We start from the raw sequence: 21,133 nt of genomic DNA, 5'->3' as shown, positions 1-21,133 counted from the left end.
CTGGGGCAGAATTCAAGGAGAGCAACACAGTTTCTTTAAAAGAAATAAGAAAGGAACTACAGGTCCATAGATGTTAGAGAGCATGAATTCATAATGAACCTAATCAGCATAGTTTCATGACTCTCCCACAGTGCTCAGCAGGCTGGGAAGGAAAGAACAAAGCTTATAATGGAGACTTCCCAGGGATGGGAATAACAGGGATGGCAGAATAATAACAGTCCACCTTCATATGATGCTTTGCTGTTTATAAAGCACGTTACTAACAAAGTGGGTTGTGCAAATACAATTATCTTCATTTTATGGATGGGGAAAATGAGAGTCAGAGAAGTCATGTGATTTGCCCATAGTCCCACAGTTAGAAAATGTCAGAACTTTGAGGTGAACCCAGGTTTTCTGGACTAAGGAAAGTGCTATTTCAACTACACTATGACTCTACTGACCTCAAAAGGTCAATGGAGGGAGGATGGCAGTAAAGTCATCACTAAAACAACTGACCAAAGGGTCCAGGCTGATCAAGGGAAATAAATTCAAATGAGTTCAATTCAAAGATTTACTAATGTCAAGCACATTGTTTTGCCAAAAAGGGGTTTACAGATTAGGAGAATAGGGAAGGATAGTGGTATTGAAGATCACAAAGGTTAGGTTCCATAGGAATGAAGAAATGGAAAAATGGAAGGGATAGGAGGGAGGATGGCATCAGAGAAAAGAATTTCATAGTTTGAGGTGTTGGAAGTGAGGTAGTTTTAAATGATGATGTGGTCCCAAGAAGTAGCTGTACTAGTCGTATGTTTGAAATGTAAACTCATGGAGAGGAGGGCTTGTTTTTTAGTAACAAGTTGCAACTGCAAACATGGATACTGAAGCCATGAGGAATGACTACCAGGAATTAACTGGAGGAAAAGGGCCATGAGCTAGATATTGAAGACTACTAGACAGGTGAGAGGGAACATGCCTTGCATATCTGTAGATGATGACAACAAACTCCATCCTTACTTCCATGTCTTAGAAACCCTGGTCTCCTTCAAAATTCAGTTCAAAGTCTTCTACATGAATCCTTGATCCCCTTCCCCAACATTAGTTCCTTTCTCCAAAAATTACTTTGTATTGTCTGTCTGTCTGTCTTTCTACACTTGTATCTATACACGGTGTCTCCCTCAATAGAATGTAAGCTCCTTGAGGACAAGAACTATTTCATTTTTGCCTGAATACCACCGGTGCCTAGTATAGGATGTGTATTGTGTATTCCTCTTACAATAGCCTACAGGGATTTCTTCCACACTCTCTCTGGGATAACCCAGACCTGACCACTGTAATAAATATTTCTCTAGATGCCACATGATTTTAAGTGGTTAGGAATCTGACAACAGTATCTTTCCTTAGTACCTTCCCTTTCTCTAATATCAGAGTTAGTGTGGAGTGTTTATAAAAGGAGGAGATGCTTCAACAATTGTTGCTATAGTTGATTGATTTCTGGAAAGGATTTACAATGTAATAAAATCTCAAAATATTTCATTCCAGGAAAGCTAAATGCCCAAGATCCTAATATCCTCTGTGGTTACAAAGAATCAAATGGAGAAGAGGAAAATGGCACATCTCTAGGGAAACACTTTTGGCTCATATTAGCAATGTGTTGCTTAAGGCAACCAGTTTTGTACAAACAACCCAATTCCATGGAGGAAGAAAATGGATTCATGAGAGCAAAACTCACAGATCCTCTCCCAACCTCTGAGGAAATTTTCCTCTCTAGATTTTAATTCTTTATAAGAATCTCTTAGACAAAGGCAATCTAACAAAGCATGCTGGGTAAGCCTTTCACTGGAGCAAGTACTAAATTATAAAGTATATGAAACACAGTTAAAAAGCAAAATGAATTTGCAAGTACCTAGCCAGGGATGTAAAAGTCAACAACTTGCTAACATATAACATCTAGATTTAGCTGTTCTTACCTCTTCCTACTTCTTTTTTTCTCTGACATAGTACTGAGATGCTAATGGTTAATTTAAAATGTACATATTGAAAGAATCTAGAATCTACAAATGAGAAGATAAAGCCTTTTCCCAGAAGACAAGGCTCTTTAAGGAGACAACACCTACTTTACTCATAAAATTTTAAATCTAGATCCCTGAACAATACTTTGAAAATGGGTCGGTGTCTCTGTCCCGTCACCCTCTAGCCCTATAGGATACTTACAGCAGTAGGAGCAATAGTAGGAGTAATATCTTCCATTTACATAACACTTTAAGATTTGCCAAGTACTTTACATACATTATATGTTTTGATTCTCATAACCATATGAAGTAAGCGCTATGATTATTCCCATTTAATACATGAGGAAGCTGAGGCTGAGGAAACCTAAGTATCTTGCACTGGGTCACACAGCTAGTAAATATTTGAGACAGGACTCAAATCCAAGGCTTCCTAACTCCAAACCCAGCACTCTATCTGCTATACTGTCTCACTGCTGCTACTATGTAACTATACAAATATGAGTAATTACTATGTTTTTCAAAATAGAAATCATGACACGCGGGAGGTTCATGGGAGAATCCAGAAGGGATTTCAAGGAGACCTGAGCTACAGCACTGGGTATAGTTCCATGAATTAGAACTTCCATGCCTATCCCATTAGCTTTGCCTTATCCCTGACACACTCAATCTCTTCCCCAGCTATTCTGTCCTATTAGCTGCTATATCTCAGGTATATATCAGTCCCTCTTAGTCATCACCTTCTCCTCCCCTGGCTTTAGATAGGTTCACCATATAGACCAGTGGAATAGGTAAAAGAAAGAAAATGCAATACCATCACTTGACCTTTTTTCAACAGAATGTAAACACTTTCATACTTTTGGTATGTGATAGGAAAATGGAATCATAAATGCTCACTGGGACAGACAAAAAAAATCTGAACACTCTCATTGGCCTACAAAGAAAGGAAGCTGGAAAGATGAATTGTGATCCCATGTCTAGTTTGAGATACAGATTAATTATGAAGAATCCAAGAGAAATGTGTTGATCTTCACTTCCCTTTGCCTATTTTTCTTTTTAAAAAGTATATAGTACCCAGCACTGTACTAAATAGCATTAACACATGCTGTAAAAGTATTTGTGGAACATATGTAGAATGTATGTTGTTTATCTTTAATAGTCTGAATTGTCTTCTGGAACCATCTCTAAAATCTTATGATTCTATACAATCAATTTTTTTTTTAAAAAAAGTATTTGTTTCAGTTTGTCTTATGCAATTTGAAAAGTGGGTAAGGTGCTGGGAGAGTAAGGAAGATCAGATTTCAAGTCTCACCTTTGAGAATTATTAGACAAATGTCTACTGGTGACTCAGCTAACATCTTTGGGTCTCAAGAAACTCATTAAGACTAAATTATAGGTGAGTTATGCTAAACCTTGTTCCTGCACCAACAAAATCACAAGTCCTTGATATACTTAGGTTCCTTAATTACATATTAGAATTATACAATTTTTTTACAAACTTGCCCCAGGACTTTTTTCCAGGCTCATTGCAAGGAGTTTAATTTTAATTCTTCTGAAGAATCTCTGAGCAGAGTAAGTAAGTATCCTCAAACCTCAATGGTAAAGTAAGACAGATATTCATTCACAGGTACACCTTCATCAGTGTTATCTCAAACTTGAGCTTCAAGTAGCATTGAGCTCTCCCATGTTCCTACCTGAGAGGCATTGAATGGCATTATTTGTTTTGTTTTGTTTTGTTTTGTTTGCTTTTTGGTGAGATGATCGGGGTTCAGTGACTTGCCCAGGGTCACACAGCTAGTAAGTGTTAAGTGTCTGAGGCTGGATTTGAACTCAGGTCCTCCTGACTCCAAGGCCAGAGCTCTATTCACTGCACCACCTAGCTGTCCCAGAATGGCATTATTTGAATAAGTTGTCCACAAACATTTACTAAGGAACCCCTTATATGAAGCAATGCATCAGGCATCACTGGGAAAAAACCATGAAGGCCAGGTTAGGACTGGAAGATCTAGCTGGGTAAGTAATTCCCAATATCCATTCAGTGGAGCATCAAAAAAATCTAATCAGGAATTTCGTGAAGCATGACAGGCTTTTTATTTCATCTTCTTTCTGCAATCTTCTGCCTTCTGTCTTTGAAACAAGCAACTGATAACCTTTCCAGAGACCTAAATTTACTCAGGCAAAAGCAAAAAACAGGTGGGTAAAAACTGAAGTTTCAGGTCCAGGAAACATTTCCTATAGCAAGTCTGATCTGCCATAGACATCTAGGCTACAATGCCCTATGCTAATGACTTTTCCTTCAATTTTCAAAAACATCAAAAGCCACGTGAGGGTCTCTTCTCCTTAGCTGAACTCCTAGACTCCCTGGCTTCCTTCAAGATTCAACCTAAATGCCACCTTCTGCAGGAGGTACTTGTGCCTTCCCTCTAAGATTATTTTCCATCTAATGTACATATTTTGTATGTACATAACTATTTGCAGGTTGTCTCCTTCATTAAATTTGAGTTCCTTGACGGTGGAGATTGTTTTTCTGCCTTTCTTTGTGCCCCAGAGCTTAGCACTGTGCATGGCACATAGTAAGCATTTAATAAGTGCTTGGTGACTGACTGACTAGAGAGTAAGACAGGGTAAGAGTTCAAGAGAATTCTGGCAAATCAATTTCTTTTGTTTCTTGTGTATTTTATTCTTCAAGTGTCCCAGGACTGTGGTGGCTAAATTATACAAAATTCTCTTCTTCATTTGATATTATCAAGAAGAGCTACATCCCATATTCAAGAAGGCCTAAATTCATGAAAGCTAGCAAAGATGTTTTCCATGATGATTTGAACATGGAAGGAAGAGATAAACTTAAGGAAAGGTTAAGATGGGAGGAAAAACCTCTAATATAAAGGATGAAAAAATTAAGTGCAGGATGATGACCAAAAAGCGTTGACTAACTGTCATGACTATGGTAGTTGCTCATATAGGAGCTGCACAAGGAGAATTATCTCCACATAGTTCACGGGGTTCAAATCCTGGGTCTGTCACTTACTACTTACTACTTATGTGACACTGAGCAAGTTGCTTAACACCTGCGGCCTCTGTTTCTTTATTTACAAAATGAGGTAGTTGAACCAGATGGTCTCTTCCAAGACAGTCCTAAATTTATGATCCTATGTCATGTAAGAGTCAGCAATCTAAGAAGCACTGGATTGGGAGTCAGGTTAGATCTTAGATTTGCAACTAAACTTAAGTTTGCTACCTAGACCAAGTCTATTTCTCTGGGTTTCATTTTCCCCACATGTAAAAGGAAGGGGTTGAAGTAAATAGCTTCTAAGGACTCTCTTAAAGCTAAATGATAGGATTCTATGATTTTAAGAAATATCCACAACCACACCAAATTAATTAGAATAACATTTCTCTTTCCACAGATTCTCAGCCAGCTCTATTTTCAATCCAAATTATTGTGGTGTATCTCAGGTTACATCTTATTATCTGAAAATACAACTAACATCTTTTCCTAGTTCAACAAATGTTTAAATGCATTCTGTATGCAGAACACTGTGCTAAGCAAAGAGGCAGATACAAAATTAGGTAAGACATAGTCTGTATCCTCATTTAAGTTGTTTTTTCTGATTCCTGGTTTGCTTAATGAGAGTCACAGGATCAGAAATTTACAGCCACAAAAGATCCTAGTGGTTACCTGTTCAAGGTATGTCATTTTATAAATGAGGAAACTAAGGCCCAGAGAGAATGAGTGACTTTTCCATGGTCACACATTAAGTATCAGAATTAGGATTCAAATCTAGATCAAATAGTTAGGAGAAGGCCCTAAAGGACAGATTTTAATTCCTAACTCACTTTGTGGTTAACTACATTGTTGTTGTGTCCAACATACTGGTATTGAAATGGGTTGGGAAGCATCTTTTCTAGTACCCATCGGGAATCTACTTAAAGACGGAGGCTGTGCCTTTCCCAAGAGAACCTGATGAGCATATTGTAAGCTGTATAAATTTAAAATATTATTAAAAAAGTGTAGGCAAAACTTTTTCTAGGCTATCTTTAAATGACCAGGCATTTTTGAAACAAGGCTATTCTTCCTATTTGAATGAAGAAGGAGCAATGGCTTGTAATTCAGATAGTCAAAGTTGGACCCTTTTCTGATGTGGAAAAAGGTAAACTAGGGCTATTACTATCTTCAGGTTTGGTCATTCAATACAGAAGTAGTTCCAGTGTGGTCTTTCAAAATAGCACAGTGTTCCAGCAAGAATACTGTATTTGTAGTCATGTGGTTAGAGTCTGAGTACTAGGTCTATTACTTATTATCTATATGAAAATGGATAAGGAACTCACTTCTCTAGACAGTATATAAAATAGGAAGATTGGAATGGATGATCCCTGAAGTCAATCTATCAATAGACACTTATTTATTAAGGATCTACTATGTGTTGGGCACTATGCTAGGTGATGAGGATACAAAGACAAAGAAACAATCCCTATTCTCAAGGGTACTTTTCTCCAATTTTTCTGTCAATGCCCCTTTCCCTTTTCCCCCTCCCATTAGACAATGATCACTTCTCCTATTCCCACCCCTGCAGAAGGGAACTCAGAATTCCCTTTCTACTTGGACCTTCAGGACCAATCTACCCTTACCATTAATGATGGATGCTCATCAACAGTTGTAGATCGTTATACAACTTGGATGAACAGAAAATCACCAACTAAAATCCTTCGTGTACGATGGAGAACCTCTAGGCCTTACCATCTGCCCTGTTGGCTGCACCCTCCAGATCCCAGGGCACTACCATATGACTTGCTAAGGTATATAAGGACCTTTGGGGTCTTGCCATCAATCCCTCTGTCACACCTTTAGGAATTCCTGGCTTTTCCTTGGTCATTGCAACTGGACTCTCTCATATTTGTTGTCTGCCTCATTTAGAGAGTGACATTTTTGAGTTTAAGAGGCTGTCTCACTTTTCCATTTCTTTCCCCAACCCTTATCTGAGTGCTTGGCACATAGTAAATATTTAAAAATGCTTTTCTTTTCATCCATCCTAGGAGTTTACATTCTAGGAAACGTGCACACATGTATATGTTAAATAAATACAAAATAAATGTAAGACAGTTAAACACAAAGTAGCTAGAGAAGACACTAGAATTCGGGGTGGGGATAACAGCTAACATTTATATATCACTTTAAAGTTTGCAAAGCACTTTACATATATTATCTCATTTTGTCCTCACAATAATCCTGGAAGGTAGGTGCTACTGTATCTTCATTTTATGGATGAAAAAACTGAGGCATATAGGGTTTAAATGATTTGCCAAGGGCACACAGGTAGTAAGTGTCTGAGGCTGGATTTGAACTCAGGTTCTGACTCTACGTCCAACAGTCTCTCCACTGTGCTACAAGAAAGGCTCCATGTAGGGGGCAGTTAGGTGGCATAGTGGATACAGCACCAGCCCTGGAGTCAGGAGGACCTGAGTTCAAATCCGGCTTCAGATACATGATACTCACTAGCTGTGTGACCCTGGGCAAGTCACTTAACCCCAATTGCCTCGAAAAACTAAACTAAACTAAAATAAAATAAAATAAGAAAGGCTCCATGTAGATGATCCTTGAGCTGCATTCATCTTGAAGAAAGAAGAGAGGGAGTCTACGAGGCAGAGATGAGATGAAAGTATATCCCAGGCTTGGAGGACAGGCAAAGGCATGGAGATGAGAAACCAAGTTCCACACATGAGGAAGAGAGAGAAAGTCAGTTTGGTTGAACCATAGAGTACACAAGGAAGAGTAACATGTGTGGCAGAAAGGATATGTTTGAATGAGGTTGTGAAGGACTCCAAAAGTTAAATAGTTTCTATTTCAGCCAAGAGGTAATAGGGAGCCATCACAATTTACTTAGTAGGGGGATGACAAGGCCAGATAGACAGTTAAGGAAATACTTTGGCAACTATGTGAAGGATGGATTGGATGGTGTGAGGATGGGTGAGATGAGGCAAGGAGTAGGAGGCTATTGTAAGTCCAGGTGATAAGTCATGATGGCCTGAACTAGGGTGGTGGCTTTGTGAGTAGAGAAAAGAGTTTAGATGTGAGATGTTAGATGTTGGAGCAGTTTAGAATCTTAAGTGCTATTAGTTGCTTACAGATAGCCACAAAACCTGTAGCATAAAAATAATTGTTTGCAACTGAAAATCATACAATGATAATTTTTTAAAAAGCTAACACTTCCATTCCCCATTTTCCCACCCCTTCAGCCATCTCAATGAGTCCCAAATAGTTAAATGATACACACAGCCTCTTTCAAAGACACAGAAAAGCTGACCCTAACTCATTTTGTTTTTTCCTCCTGAAGTGGACAAAACAGAGGATGAGGGAGTTACTGTTATGATTAAGATGAGATAACAGGAGATACCCTTCTTTTCTTTGAAACAGGTGGGAAACACTAAGATAACTTTATTTAATGAAAGGCACAAATAAATAATGGGTCAAAGTGCTATTGAAATGTGATTCAGTCAAAGACTTCTTGTTGGGTTGTGAGCTAGTAATCCAAATGGAGAAAACCAAAGATTCTAATCATACACACCTTTAAAGCATGACCTAAACATGCAGAAAGAGAAAAATAAACACAAGTAACTACTTAATAATGGAAGCCCCAACAGTAGGATCTATTTACACTATGGTTGCATATATCTGATCTCCTTTTGAACCCTGAGATTCTACTTCAATAAGTACACATACAATGTGCCAGGGTAACTAGAGGTGGTAAGGTAACATCTAGGATTATGTAGGACCATGGATAATGGTCACCTAGCTTTACCTGAGGATAACAAATTTCCAATCACTTTTTGTTAACTCTCAAGATTAATTCCCAAACAGTGTTACAGTAGGAAAGAAACATATAAAAACTTTAACTTTCAATGGCTGGAAGCATTTCCAAGGAGCATTTGCCCTCCTCAGGAGGACTAATGTGGTCATACAAACTTTTAAAGTCACCAATGAATGACTGCCTAGGTGGGCATTCATATTACAATTTGAGGTGAGAAGCACATAAAGGAAGAGGAAGGTGTAAATAGAAGTGTGGCAAAATCTAAATTTCTTTAATTTTGTATCATGTTTAATAGACTATTTAAAGGGCCAGTTGCATTTCCCATTTCACTTATAGTACCCCCAAAAGAAGTCAGAGGAAGGAAAAAATAATTCCTAACTGGAGAAAATCAGGGAAGACTTCTCAAGTTTCCCTCTGACTCAAAGATTCTATGATTCCTAGACCAGTTAACTAGCCTCTGCCCCCCCATTTTCTTGCCTTCTTTTGTGTGCTATCTTTCCCCATTAGATTGTAATCTCCTTGAGGTCAGAGACTGTCTTTCTTTATATTAATTTTATCCCCAGCACTTAGCACCAGGCCTGGCACATAATAGATACTTAATACATTTTTATTGAATTGGATAAGTTTGGATGACAGTTTTTTTTTCCTTGAGTTATCTCTTAATTTCATTTATAGGAATCTGGAAAAGCCTGATTATCAGATCCATTAATATCAGACCCATCATTATTGCTCATATGGTGATCCTGACAGGCTATGTGGCAAACCTATAAGGAAGAATAAAAAGTCTAAATAGGACTTGACCTGAAACACCATTGCAAAAAGGAAAGAGAGAGGGAAAGGAAAAGTGAAGGGGAAAAGGAAGGGAAAGAGAAAAAGGAAAGGGAAGGGGAAGGGGAAAGGAAAAGGAAAATGAATCTAAGACATTTTTAAGTAAAGTACAGATGAGATCATTGTAATAATACCTTACATTTATGTAATACTTTTCTATATTAAAAGTACTTTCATATACATTTTATCTCATTCAATCTTTACAACAGTTCTGTAAAGTAGGAATGGAAAAATCATTATCTTTATTTTACAGATAAGGAAATGAGACATATAATAACTAGGCCAGTGTTGTATAGCTAGAAAGTAGTAGGGCTGCTCAGATTCTAAAGATGTGGCCCACTTGCATTAGCAATACAAATGCTTAGATTCCTTAAGAGTCTGGCCAACATGGTAGATGTTTTAAAAAAAACCTTGTCTTTGGCTGAAAAAGAAAAGAAAAGAAAAGAAAGTAGCAGGGCTGGGTCTAGAACTCAGGTTTCTCAATTTCTAGCCCAGTTTTCTTAAACTATGAAACAAATCTGTCAAGAGTCTACAGAAAGGCTGATGGTTTCAATTAATAGTCAATCAATAAACATTTATTAAGGGCCTACTACATGCCAGGTACCATGCTAAGTGCTGGGGACACAGGCAAAAAAGTCACTCCCTGCCCTCAAGGAGCTCACAATCTAACATGGGATACAACATGTAAATATATACGAACAAGTTACATACAAGAAAAACTGGAAATAATTAAAGAAGGGAAGACACTAGAATTAAGAGGGGATGGAAAAGGCTTTCTGTAGAAAACAAGATTTTAGTTGAACACAAAGGAAGCCAGGGAAGCCAGGAGGTGGAGATGAGGAGGGAGAACATTCAAGGCATGGGTTGGGGGCTGGGGGTGGGGAGAAACCAGAGAAAATGCCCATAGCTGAGAGATGGAGTATCTTGTTTGTGGAACTGCAAAGAGGACAGTTATCACTGTATCAAAGAGTGTATGGGGGTGGGAGGTGTAAGAAGACAGGAAAGGAGGCTAGGTCATGAAGGGCTCTGAAAGCCAAATAGGATTTTTTATTTGATCCTGAAGATGATAAAAAAAACCACTAGAGTTTACTAAGGGTTGCCATGATCAAATCTGCACTTTAGGAAAATCACTTTAGTGGCTGAGTGGAAGATGGTTGGTAGTAGGGAGAGACTTGAGGCAGGTAGATCAACCAATAAGCTATTGCAATAGTCCAGGTGGGAGATGATAAGGGCCAACACCAGAGAGGTTGGTCAGAGAAGAGAAGGGGCTGTGTTGGAGAGATGTTGCCAAGATGAAATTGACAGGCCTTGGTAACAGATCGTACATGGAGGATGAGAGCAAGTAGTTAAGAATGACACCAAGGTTGTGAGCCTGAGGACCTGGAAGGATGGTGGTGCCTTCTACAGTAATAGGAAAGGTAAGAGGTGGGGAGGGTTTAGGGGGAAAGATAAGGAGTTTGGTTTTGGACATTTTGAGTTTAAGATGTTTCACTGACTTTAAATGGTAAGTGGTTATACTTAGGAACCTCTCATGGTTCTAAGCTAGCTTGAATTCTTAAAGCTTAGATATTTCTGAGAAGAAATAAATCAAAACTTAGAGGACATCTTACTACTCTGGCAAGACCCCATTTTGATGAGAGAAGTATAAATAAAAACACATGGCCTAAATTTGCGTTGAAATACATGTAGGTTTAAAATATGATGTGTGCTTGGCAGAACATAGATTGGGTTTTGCTAAACCTAGAATGTTTAAAACACAGTTCAAGGGGTATTTGGTGGAGCATGAAAAAAAGTAGATTTAACCATCCCTCCAAGACCTAACTAATTCCACAGAAGGAAACACTTGGATACTTGACAAAGAAAACACAGAGCAGCAACAGACTCTGTCTGGTTTGTTAGTACTCTAGATTTTAATGCTGTGCCACAACTTTCCCCTGAAAGAACTCCAAGTCAATATTCACATTTTATGCATGAGCACACCCAATAACCAATACAGTTAAATTAGATGACTAATATGGTAGAAAAAACTACTTGAGCTTAGGAGACTCCAGTTCTAGATCTGGCTAGCTGTGATTCCTACCAGGAATCGATCACCACAGATTCTTGAAAAGATGAAAATAATAAAATGATTGTCTTTTATATAGCTCTTAAAAGTTTGCAAGATGTTTACAGATATTATCTCACAAAAAACCTTGGAGGTAGTTATTACTAACCTCATTATCCATGGTCACATCACTATATCACAAGAACATGTCAGAGGCAAGATTGAAATCTAGATATTCTTGACTCCAAGCCTAGTACTCTATTCCTTAGGACGTGCTGCTTCTTTAAATAGATGATTTGTGGTCACTTGCATAAAAAAGTGATCACCATTAGTCAGTAAGAGTTCATTAAGAAGACCAAGTTCAAACTCCTCAGCCTGGCACCCCAAACCCTACATAACTTTCTTTCCCTTATGTCATGCTTCTCCTAAGTTATTTCATTCCTACCCCACATTTACTATATTTCAGCCAAACTGGACCACTCACTGTCCTTTGTACATGCCCAATGCTTTCCTGTCTTCACACCCTTGCTCATGCCATTTCCTGTACTTAGAATCCCCATCCCACCTCACTTTATCTCTTTAAATCTGATTTATGCTTTCAAGGCCTAGCTCAAATACCACATCCACTAGGTAACCTTCCTTGATTTTCCCCAGAAGGAAATGATCTTTCCTTACAATAACCTCTCATAGCCTTTTTATCTATTCTACATCATTATTGCAAACTTTTTTTGGGGGGGGACTTAACTATCTGGCAATGACTATATATGTTCTGGGTTTAAATTACTAAGATTAAATTTAACAGAGACCAATGGAGCCTAGACTTTGGAGGAGTTCTTTTAGTTGTTGTGTTGCTGTTTGTTTTGGTTTTGGTATGGGGTGTGTGTGTGTGTGTGTGTGTGTGTGTGTGTGTGTGTGTGTGTGTGTGTGTTTTGGCACCTGCACGAACACTGGATGGGAGGGATATACCTTGGTAGCAAGTCATGTGAAAATGGTTTTAATTAAATACAAGTTCAATATAAGCCCACAATCTGACATGGCTACTAAAAATCTAATGCTACCTTAGGTTGCATCAACAAAAGTACAGTAATAAGATCAAGAGAGGCAATGCTCTGATCAGACAATATCTGGGGTATTAGGTTCAATTCTAGACTCCCAAAAGGAACCTTAACAAACTGGGTGATTTTCAGGAGAGTAAAAAGGACAGTGAATTATCTGTAAACATTATTACCTAAAAATCAACTGAAGGAACTCAGGAATAGTTACTCAAAAGAAAGGAAGCATAAAATAATTAACTTGGTAAGGGAGAGAAGGATGAGGTCATTGTTTGGGATTCTTCATTATCCGCCAAAGCATTGATTATATCTCCTAGATCAAAATCTCCAGGGCCTGGATAATTGTTGGCCCATTCACACCTCACAGAGGATGAGCAATTAAGTCTCAGAATTGAGGATAATTAGATTGGCCCAGGTTATTATGGAACTTAGCATCTCTTTGTATTTGGCTTATAAAAGGAAGCAAACAGACCTGGTAAAGTTGCTAAATCAGACATCCACAGACAGCTGAGACTTGATAAAAAGGTTGGGCGAGCGTTGTGGGGGAGGGGTTAGTGGGTTAAGCCTGGGCATTGTCACAGCCCCCTGGAACCACCTATCCCCTCACCCCCAGATATGCTGACTAGCTATCTGGTGGCAGATCATTTTAGCCCAATAGAGGGCAAGAACTTTGGACAGCAGTAGAGTGGCAAGACTCCCTGGCTTCAAGTTCCTGGACCAAGCTGTGCAGACATAAAAGCATATCCTGTCAGTCTGAGAAAGAACAGCCATGGAAAAGGGAACAACAGGCTGAGTGGTAGGATTAACTGAACCCTCCAGGTGGTCATGAAACACAAGCTTTCTGAAGGTTTCTTAGGACTTCCTGGACAGAGGCAAGGTGGGGGAGCAGCAAGGGACTGAGCCAAGCTATGGAAGAGCAAAATCTGAACTTTGCTCTCTACCACTCCCATTCAGATAGTTCTTATCTGGTGAGAAAGTTTTTTTTTCTTTTGGGGGGGATTCTAAACTATTAAGGTAATACTATAAGTCTAGAGGCCTGTGAGTGTCCTAGGGGTAGAAAGTAAGACCTCCGGCTGTGTGAGGTACTGGCTTGTTCTTCTTCTACAGGGAGTTCAAACCTTTAGTGTAGTATAGCTGAAGGGCTATGTAGGTTCCTGGGATGAAGCTAGGAATACTGGAAAGGGAAGGAAAACTGTATTGACTAGCATGAGCCATTGAGAGTCCTTTGTGTTTTTCTGGATTCCGGGTAGAAAAGAGGAAAGGCATGAACTAGGGACCTTTTTATTTGCATCTGTGAAGACCTAAACATGACCTATACTTTGAGGTTCCCAGAAGTAGCTCTAGGTGGATGTGAAATGAGTAAGTGATGATTTGGGGTGGTGGGGGTAGGAAACAGTCCCAAAGGTTGAACCAGATCTTAATTAACCCAGAACTTGGGGGTCTTGTCCACTGGTTGCAGAACACTGGAACTCATGCAAGACAGCACTTCAGACACCTGAAGACAGCAAAATATGGATTAGATTTTTTATGTTGCTCTAGAGGGCAGAGTTAGGACTAATAAGGAGATATTAGAAAGAGGCAAATTCTGTTTCAACATACGGAACAACTCTCTAAGAACTACAACTCTTCAAAACTGGAATAGATTGCATTAGGAGAGAGTAAGCTCCCTGTGATTGCAGGTACTCAAGCAGATAATTATACAACCTCTGAAGTAATATCTTTATTGGATGAAAAGTTGAAGCACTAGGTATCTTCTAAAGTGAGTTCCTTAGAATCGGTTAGCTTCTAAATGCCTAGAGCCTAAGAATCACCTAAGAATTAGGGGACAGTCTATTTGATTGTAAGCACTTAGATGAGAAGACAAAGAACTATTTCCTATTTTTCTTTGTGCTGCCTTGAATATACAGCCTGGTGCTTTGGACTGATTTCCTCCCCCCCTCCCCCCACCTTTTCCTGGATCTATTTATGCTTTTAATTTTCTTTAAATATCCAACTCCACCAGACCCCTTGCCTTCATGGTTTTTTTTTAAAATTTTTTATTATTTTTTGCCTTCATTTTTTAATTTTATTTATTTATTTTTTATTTTTGCCTTCATGTTTTGATACTCACCCTGCTGCTCTGAGTTTAAGTCCTATAGCTAGCTATAAGGTAAGAAAGACTATACTGAGGTCTACCCATTTGCATGGGACAGAAATGTTTCGGTGCATTTCTCTCTCACTTTTGCTCCCTCCGATCTTCATGTTCCTTATTCTACATTAATGCCTGCAGTGCACAAGCATAACATCACATACAAAGGCTAAATTATTTTTTTAAGTCAACGAAAAGTATCACTAATAGGAATTTGTTTATCTTCAGAAATCTCAAGGATTCCCTTGTTGGAAGCAATTTCAAAAGGAAGGTTCCTTCTACTCTTTATTTCATCTTATCTTCTCATTTAAAATTATGTTGCATTGAAGAGCTAATTATTTTCATTGAGGATTGACAGGGCTTCTCAGCTTTGTCAAAACTTGAAATGCTTATCAGAGAAGAGAGGAAGAGGAAAAGATGGATGGAACGGAAGGACATTCTTACCTAACCTTGATTCTACTGACATTTTCTTTGACAATGAACCAAATCCAAGTGCAGAACTAAACCCATTAATACATATATGAGGCTATAATCCTTAGCCTACTTTACATTCTGTGATTAAACCAAGGTGAGGAAATTGATTTGTTTTCCTTCCCCTAATTTTCCCCGTGGAGGAAAAATGAGAGAAAAGTCTAGGTAGAATACAGAGAATTTCCATTTACAATTACATGACCAGACAGAATTGCCTTGTGTTGGCTGCTAAATCCCCAGATGAACTCCTGTTTATGATGACAAAAGCTGGAGGTTCTGAGCAATACATTACTGAACAGGAGTCAAGGCTCAGGCACCATAACACTTTCAACACAAATAAGAGGGTTTTTGCCTTGCCCTCCAGGACTTCAAAGGTCTAAGGTGAACTGAATGGCATCTGTCCATGGCTATTATCCAGAGCTTGCTTTGTTGCTGAGGGAAAGAAATGGCTACTTAGTCTTATGATTGAAGCTGAAATTCCATTTTGCCTCTCAAACCCTGTGTCCTCCTTTCTTACCTTTTCCGCTTCTACTGCAAACTCATACAGAGAAGTAATTTGAGCTTATGTGGAGCTGACAAGAGATATACAATGCCAGCAATCATTTTTCTCAAGGCCTTTTTGTCTTAGAATCTCAAAGTTCTCAAAAGATAAAATGACTATCACCCCCATCCTTAAAAAACAAACAAACAAACCCCCCCTCAAAAAAACAAACCTTCACCATTCCCACTGGCTATCATCCTATATCTTTCTACCTCTTCATGGCTAAACTTCTTGAGGAAATAATGTATACGATGAGTGCCTCCATTTTCTCTCCTCTCATTCTCTTCTAAACCCTCTGCAATCCGTTTTCTGATCTCATTATCTAACTGAAACAATCTTCTGCAAAATTACCAATGACCTCTTAATTCCCAAACCCAAGGTTTTTTTTTAAAAAAACCTTAAGCCTCTCTCCAGTCTTTGACATGCTTGATCCAGATACTCCCAGATACTCGTTCTTCCCTAGGTTTTTGTGACACTGCTCTCCCCTGGTTCTTCTGCTATCTGTCCAAACACTCTTCAGTCTCCTTTGATGGTTCTTCATCCATATCACATCCTCTAATTGTGATATCCCCAGGCCTCTTGTCCTCAGTCCTCTTATCCCTAATTCCATTTCACAAATTCTATGATCCAGCTTCACCAGCCTATTTTCTGTTCCTTGCACAAACACTCTATCTCCCATCTTTGCACCAGCTATCCCCCATTCCTCGAAGGCTGCCCCCTCACCTCTACCACCTAGTTTCCATGGCTTCCTTCAAGACTCAGCTCATACGAGGCTTTTCCTGGTCCACTCAGTTGCTAATGTAATTCCCTTTCAGATTACCTTCTTCTACTATGTGTTTATCTTTCCATGTACCTGGTTATTTACGTGTTGTCTCCCCAATCAAAATGTAAACTCCTAGAAAGCAGAAAATGGGTTGTTGTTTGTTTGCCTTTTTTTTAAACTTCCTTTGTATCCCCAACATTTAGTATAGTACCTGGCACATAGTAAGTACTTAATAAATGCTTATTGATCTGAACTGACTTGATTCCTTTTTGTATTGAGCTAATGTCTCCACCTTTCCCTGAGAATCTTGGGTCGAGAGCTGAAAGGGATCTGAGAGGCCATCTGGTCCAATTCTCTGATCTTACAGATGAGAAAACTAAGGCCCAAAGAGGTCAAATGACTTGCCTAAGGTCACAGAGGTAATAGACATATTAAGTGACTGAGGCAAGATTTGAAACTAGGCCCTTTGATTCAAGCAGTAAAGCTTTTTTTTTTTAATAGGATACTTAATACTTTGGCTATAACTACATGATGTTAATGTGGTTTACATTCACTTATTTAATTATCTTATAACCTTCTCAGTACTACCAAGGTAGCTATTATTCCACCTAGAGATGATAAGCAAAGTAATTTGGCAAGGGACAATATTTCATTAGAAATATATTTAGGTAACTAACTTTATAGATTATGATATCAACTACATATCATCAACTTTAGCCTAAATAGCTCATGATTTCTGGATGAGATTACTATCCTGGATACTACATTAGATTTTAACCAAGGGTCATGCACATATCCAATGCTTAATGAGAAGGATCTACACTCAAACCTCTCAACTTTTGTCTTTTTCTAAAGGCTAAAGAAATGAAAGTGTTTTTCTTTTATTTTTTTTCCTTTTTGCTTTCAACAGTTCATCTGGAAAGTGTTCGACATGAGAAAATGACCATATCTGCAAACAAAAAACCTGAATGTTATCATCAGCTTTGTTCCTACCTCTGGGTATATCAATACATCTTACACAAAGTTCCTTCTTCCTAGGTCTGGGTTAAGTATAGGAGAATATGCAAAACCTAATTGAAGCACACATACTGTCTCCCAGCTTTGAGAAGCTTGAACTTGTCTCATTAAGAACCACCCTTCTGTAGAAGAAACATCATTCTTCAAGCAGATTTCCCTGACCAACAAGATAATTTATATTCAATCAAGTAAAACATCTCAGCACTTAATCTGTATTTCTCTATATTTAAGGAGATTGTCACTGCATTAATACAACTGTGTCCTTAAACAATGACTCATAGCTCTGCTTGTAGGGGAAAACCCCCCCAACAATCTCTGAGGCAGTCTCTTTCCCCAGTGAGTCCCTGAGAGCTCAAGATCGGCTCTTGCAGTCTTGCTACACAATCCCACTCTCCCAAAACTTGTGTCTTATTTGTATAAATACAAAAGCTCATTTCTACAAATGTTAACTGCCTGCTAACAGGTGCTGTCTAGACTGTGGCTCTGATTCAGGTAGCTGTCTTTTGCTTAAAAAAGAAGAAAACTCTCAACATTCTTGTCTCATTTCTCTTTCTCTGCATCTTTAAAGTGGATGAGATTAGCTGTCAATTAATTTTTACCACTCTTTCTTCCTTACTTTCTGGACCAGGACCAGATCATAATGAGTTATTTTTATTCAAATTGGTCAAAAATTATATTCATATGTATTGGGGAAGTGGAGGCACTAGAATTTTTAACTTTCAGAGAGATAAATTAATCATGTCTATGACAGATGAGAAATGTTTGAGACATCATTATATACTAAAGCTCCTCCATGGCTAGATTGTTAAAGTAATGCTGTCATAAAAACAAGGTACAGGGATCCTCCAAAGTATGTCTTAGACCAGACAAACATTTTCAATGAGGAAATCTACTTTTCACTCTTCTGGAGTGAAAAAAATTCCCTCTGGGGAAGGAATGGGCCTAGGGAGGAGCAATGAAACAGTAAATCAGTGGAGGGGACACAGAAAAGTTGCTGAAACTAAGCAAAATCTTAGTGGATATACATGCCCCTCACCCATTCTGTCCCCTCTTCAATGCTTTGAATAGCCATAGGGGAGGGCTGAGGCTTCTGGCAACACCTGTCTCTCCATCAGAAATGCTTAAGAATCACAGGGAGGACAATTAGCTCCATAATTGACTAGGTCATCTGGAAGATTAACCAGTCAATCTTGATCAATTAGTTGAGAGCACTTGTGATGGTGAGGCCTCCTGCTTTTCCTCTGGGAACCCAAGAATAGCACTGTGTCTCTGAAAATTGTCTAAATACTCTAGAGATGGACTTTCAGAAACCATTTAAATCTGATAAGGAGAGACAAACAACATTAAAATACAAAGTGGCCCACATCCTCCACATAGAAACTCTCAATAGCACTAGAAATCAGCAAAGAAAATATCTTTTGAGCTAAGGAAACCAGTGAAATGGAATACACCATTTCTTTTACATGCACGTTCCCCCTTACCCTCAATCCAGTATATCATCAAAGATTCCAAACACAAAAACAGTCAAGAAATGCTTGTCTACTTACCAATACTCCATAGGCCAGGAAAAGTAAACATCCCTGCCAAATCTACTACCTAGTTTAGCATTAGAGGTCACAGGACTGCACAGACTGATAGGAAGAATATTTAGATTATGACAGGAAAAACAGCAAAGGAACAGTAGAATGGAAGCAGTTTCTAGGGTCCCAATTTTCATCTCCTTCCACATGCTGTGTGTCTCTTTCCTAAACTGAGCTTTATTCTATGTCAACGGAGCTCTGCGGGCAGAAAAGATGTGTGGGAGGCAGAGAAGGATGAAAGGTTTAGCCTTGTACATACTGCTCACAGCTCACAGATATATGGAGGGGAAAATAAATGGACACAGGAAAAAGGCTGGTGCTGAACAGAATCCTCAAATGCCTCATTATAATATTCATAAAACAATAACAACAATAGCTAGCATTTATATAACTCATTAATATTTACAATAAAACATTTCATATGTATATTATCTCATTTGATCCTCACAACAATGCCAGAAGGTAGGTACTATAATTATCTTATGAGGAAACTGAGGCTAAGTGACTTACCCAAGTTGACAATGCTAATGTCCAAGGCAGGATTTGAACTCAGGTCTTCCTGATTCCAAATCCAACACTAAATATCCACTATGCCACTTAGTCATCTCACATGTTCCCTGACGTTAACTTGCTGGTGAATCCAATGAAACCTGCCTCCTTATTGCAATTTTTATGCTGCCTTGGATGGAAATGCTCTGATAAAGTCCTAACAAGTAACATGAACCAAACTGAAAAAGAGTTTTAAGAAAACAGAGAGACATTGAAGCCAGATGGAAATGTCTTTCACCTTGGTTTGTCTTACCAGCAGAATCTGCTCCCGAAGCCCCGCCACTTGTCTGCTCCTCAGCATCAAGAGCCTGCATGTCTGTATATGATGGGCCAATACTCGGGCTACTAGTGTCCTCAGAATGGGTGGTCCAGCTGCTCTCTGAAGCAAGGGGACATCTTCCCAAGGAGTCAAAGGAGGGACATGTCCAGCAGGAGACAGTTAGCGGGAGGGCTACAGACAAATCCAAAAAAAAAAAGCAACTAATATTAATAGTGCTACCTTGACTGAAATTTTTTCAAATTTCTTTTCAAGAGTTCAAAGAGTTTTATAGTTCTTATCTCATTTGACTCTTTAGTCAGTCACCTGAGACAGAAGGGTAAGTAGAATGAAAGAGGAAGCTAGATGACTTATTCAAGGACATGCAATAAAATGTCATAGGTTATGTCAGGGTCTCCATTCTAACAGACTTTAGGTTATAGGTTTGCTCAGAGCAAAGAGAAATGAATTTAGCAGCAGCATCTTTGGGTTGCTGCATTTAGAGGTATACCATTATCCTCAACATAATCCACTCATTCACACTCCCATGCAAATGTACTTGTGTTGTATGTAATAGTACATATCTGAGCACAGTTTATAATTATGTCTGTTTTTTAGTGCTGTTGTGTGTATATCTGCAATGGCTACCCTCTTCCTCTGTTTGTTGGCCTACCCATTCTTTAATTTCCTAACTCAAAACCTATGTCTTCCAGGAAACTTTCCCTGATTTTCCCCAATCTGTAGCTTTCTTCTCCCTTGACCTCATGTTCCATTTAATTTTTATTTCACTTATTTATTTACATAATATTTTAAAATTCAAATTAATTTTTTCCAAGGAACGAACATTTATTTTCTTTCTCTCCCATTCCCCTTTCCACTGCAGGGAAAAAAGAAAACTTGTGAAAGACAGGTATAGCCAAGCAAAACAAATTCCTGATCATGTACTATAATATATTAGACTTATCTCTGTTTAGCTCATGTTCCCTTGCTAGGCTGAAAGCTCTACAAGGTCAGTGACCACCAGTAGCTTATTTTAGCTCTGCATATCCCCCAAGGTCTAGATTATAGCTGTTCAGTTGTTCAGTCATGTCTGACTCTTTGCGACCCTGTGGA

At 38.7% G+C, this 21,133-nt stretch overlaps 1 protein-coding gene across 4 annotated transcripts in view; it reads right to left on the bottom strand.

The window, feature by feature from the left end:
• The window catches only part of STON2 (stonin 2), a 185,460-nt gene that overhangs the window by 97,482 nt on the left and 66,845 nt on the right, over window positions 1-21,133 (bottom strand). For 2 of the 4 annotated variants that reach the window (XM_027844755.1, XM_027844758.1), the window contains exon 4: window positions 20,003-20,215. In XM_027844755.1, coding sequence (XP_027700556.1) covers window positions 20,003-20,215 — 213 coding nt within the window. The remainder of the gene's footprint in view (window positions 1-20,002; window positions 20,216-21,133) is intronic. The other 2 variants (XM_027844757.1, XM_027844759.1) reach the window with 1 other exon arrangement.

The sequence above is a fragment of the Vombatus ursinus genome, unplaced genomic scaffold (genome assembly GCF_900497805.2).
Source record: "Vombatus ursinus unplaced genomic scaffold, bare-nosed wombat genome assembly UNPS02014945.1, whole genome shotgun sequence".
Taxonomy (NCBI): domain Eukaryota; kingdom Metazoa; phylum Chordata; class Mammalia; order Diprotodontia; family Vombatidae; genus Vombatus; species Vombatus ursinus.
This window is presented reverse-complemented; position numbering and strand designations above follow the sequence as displayed.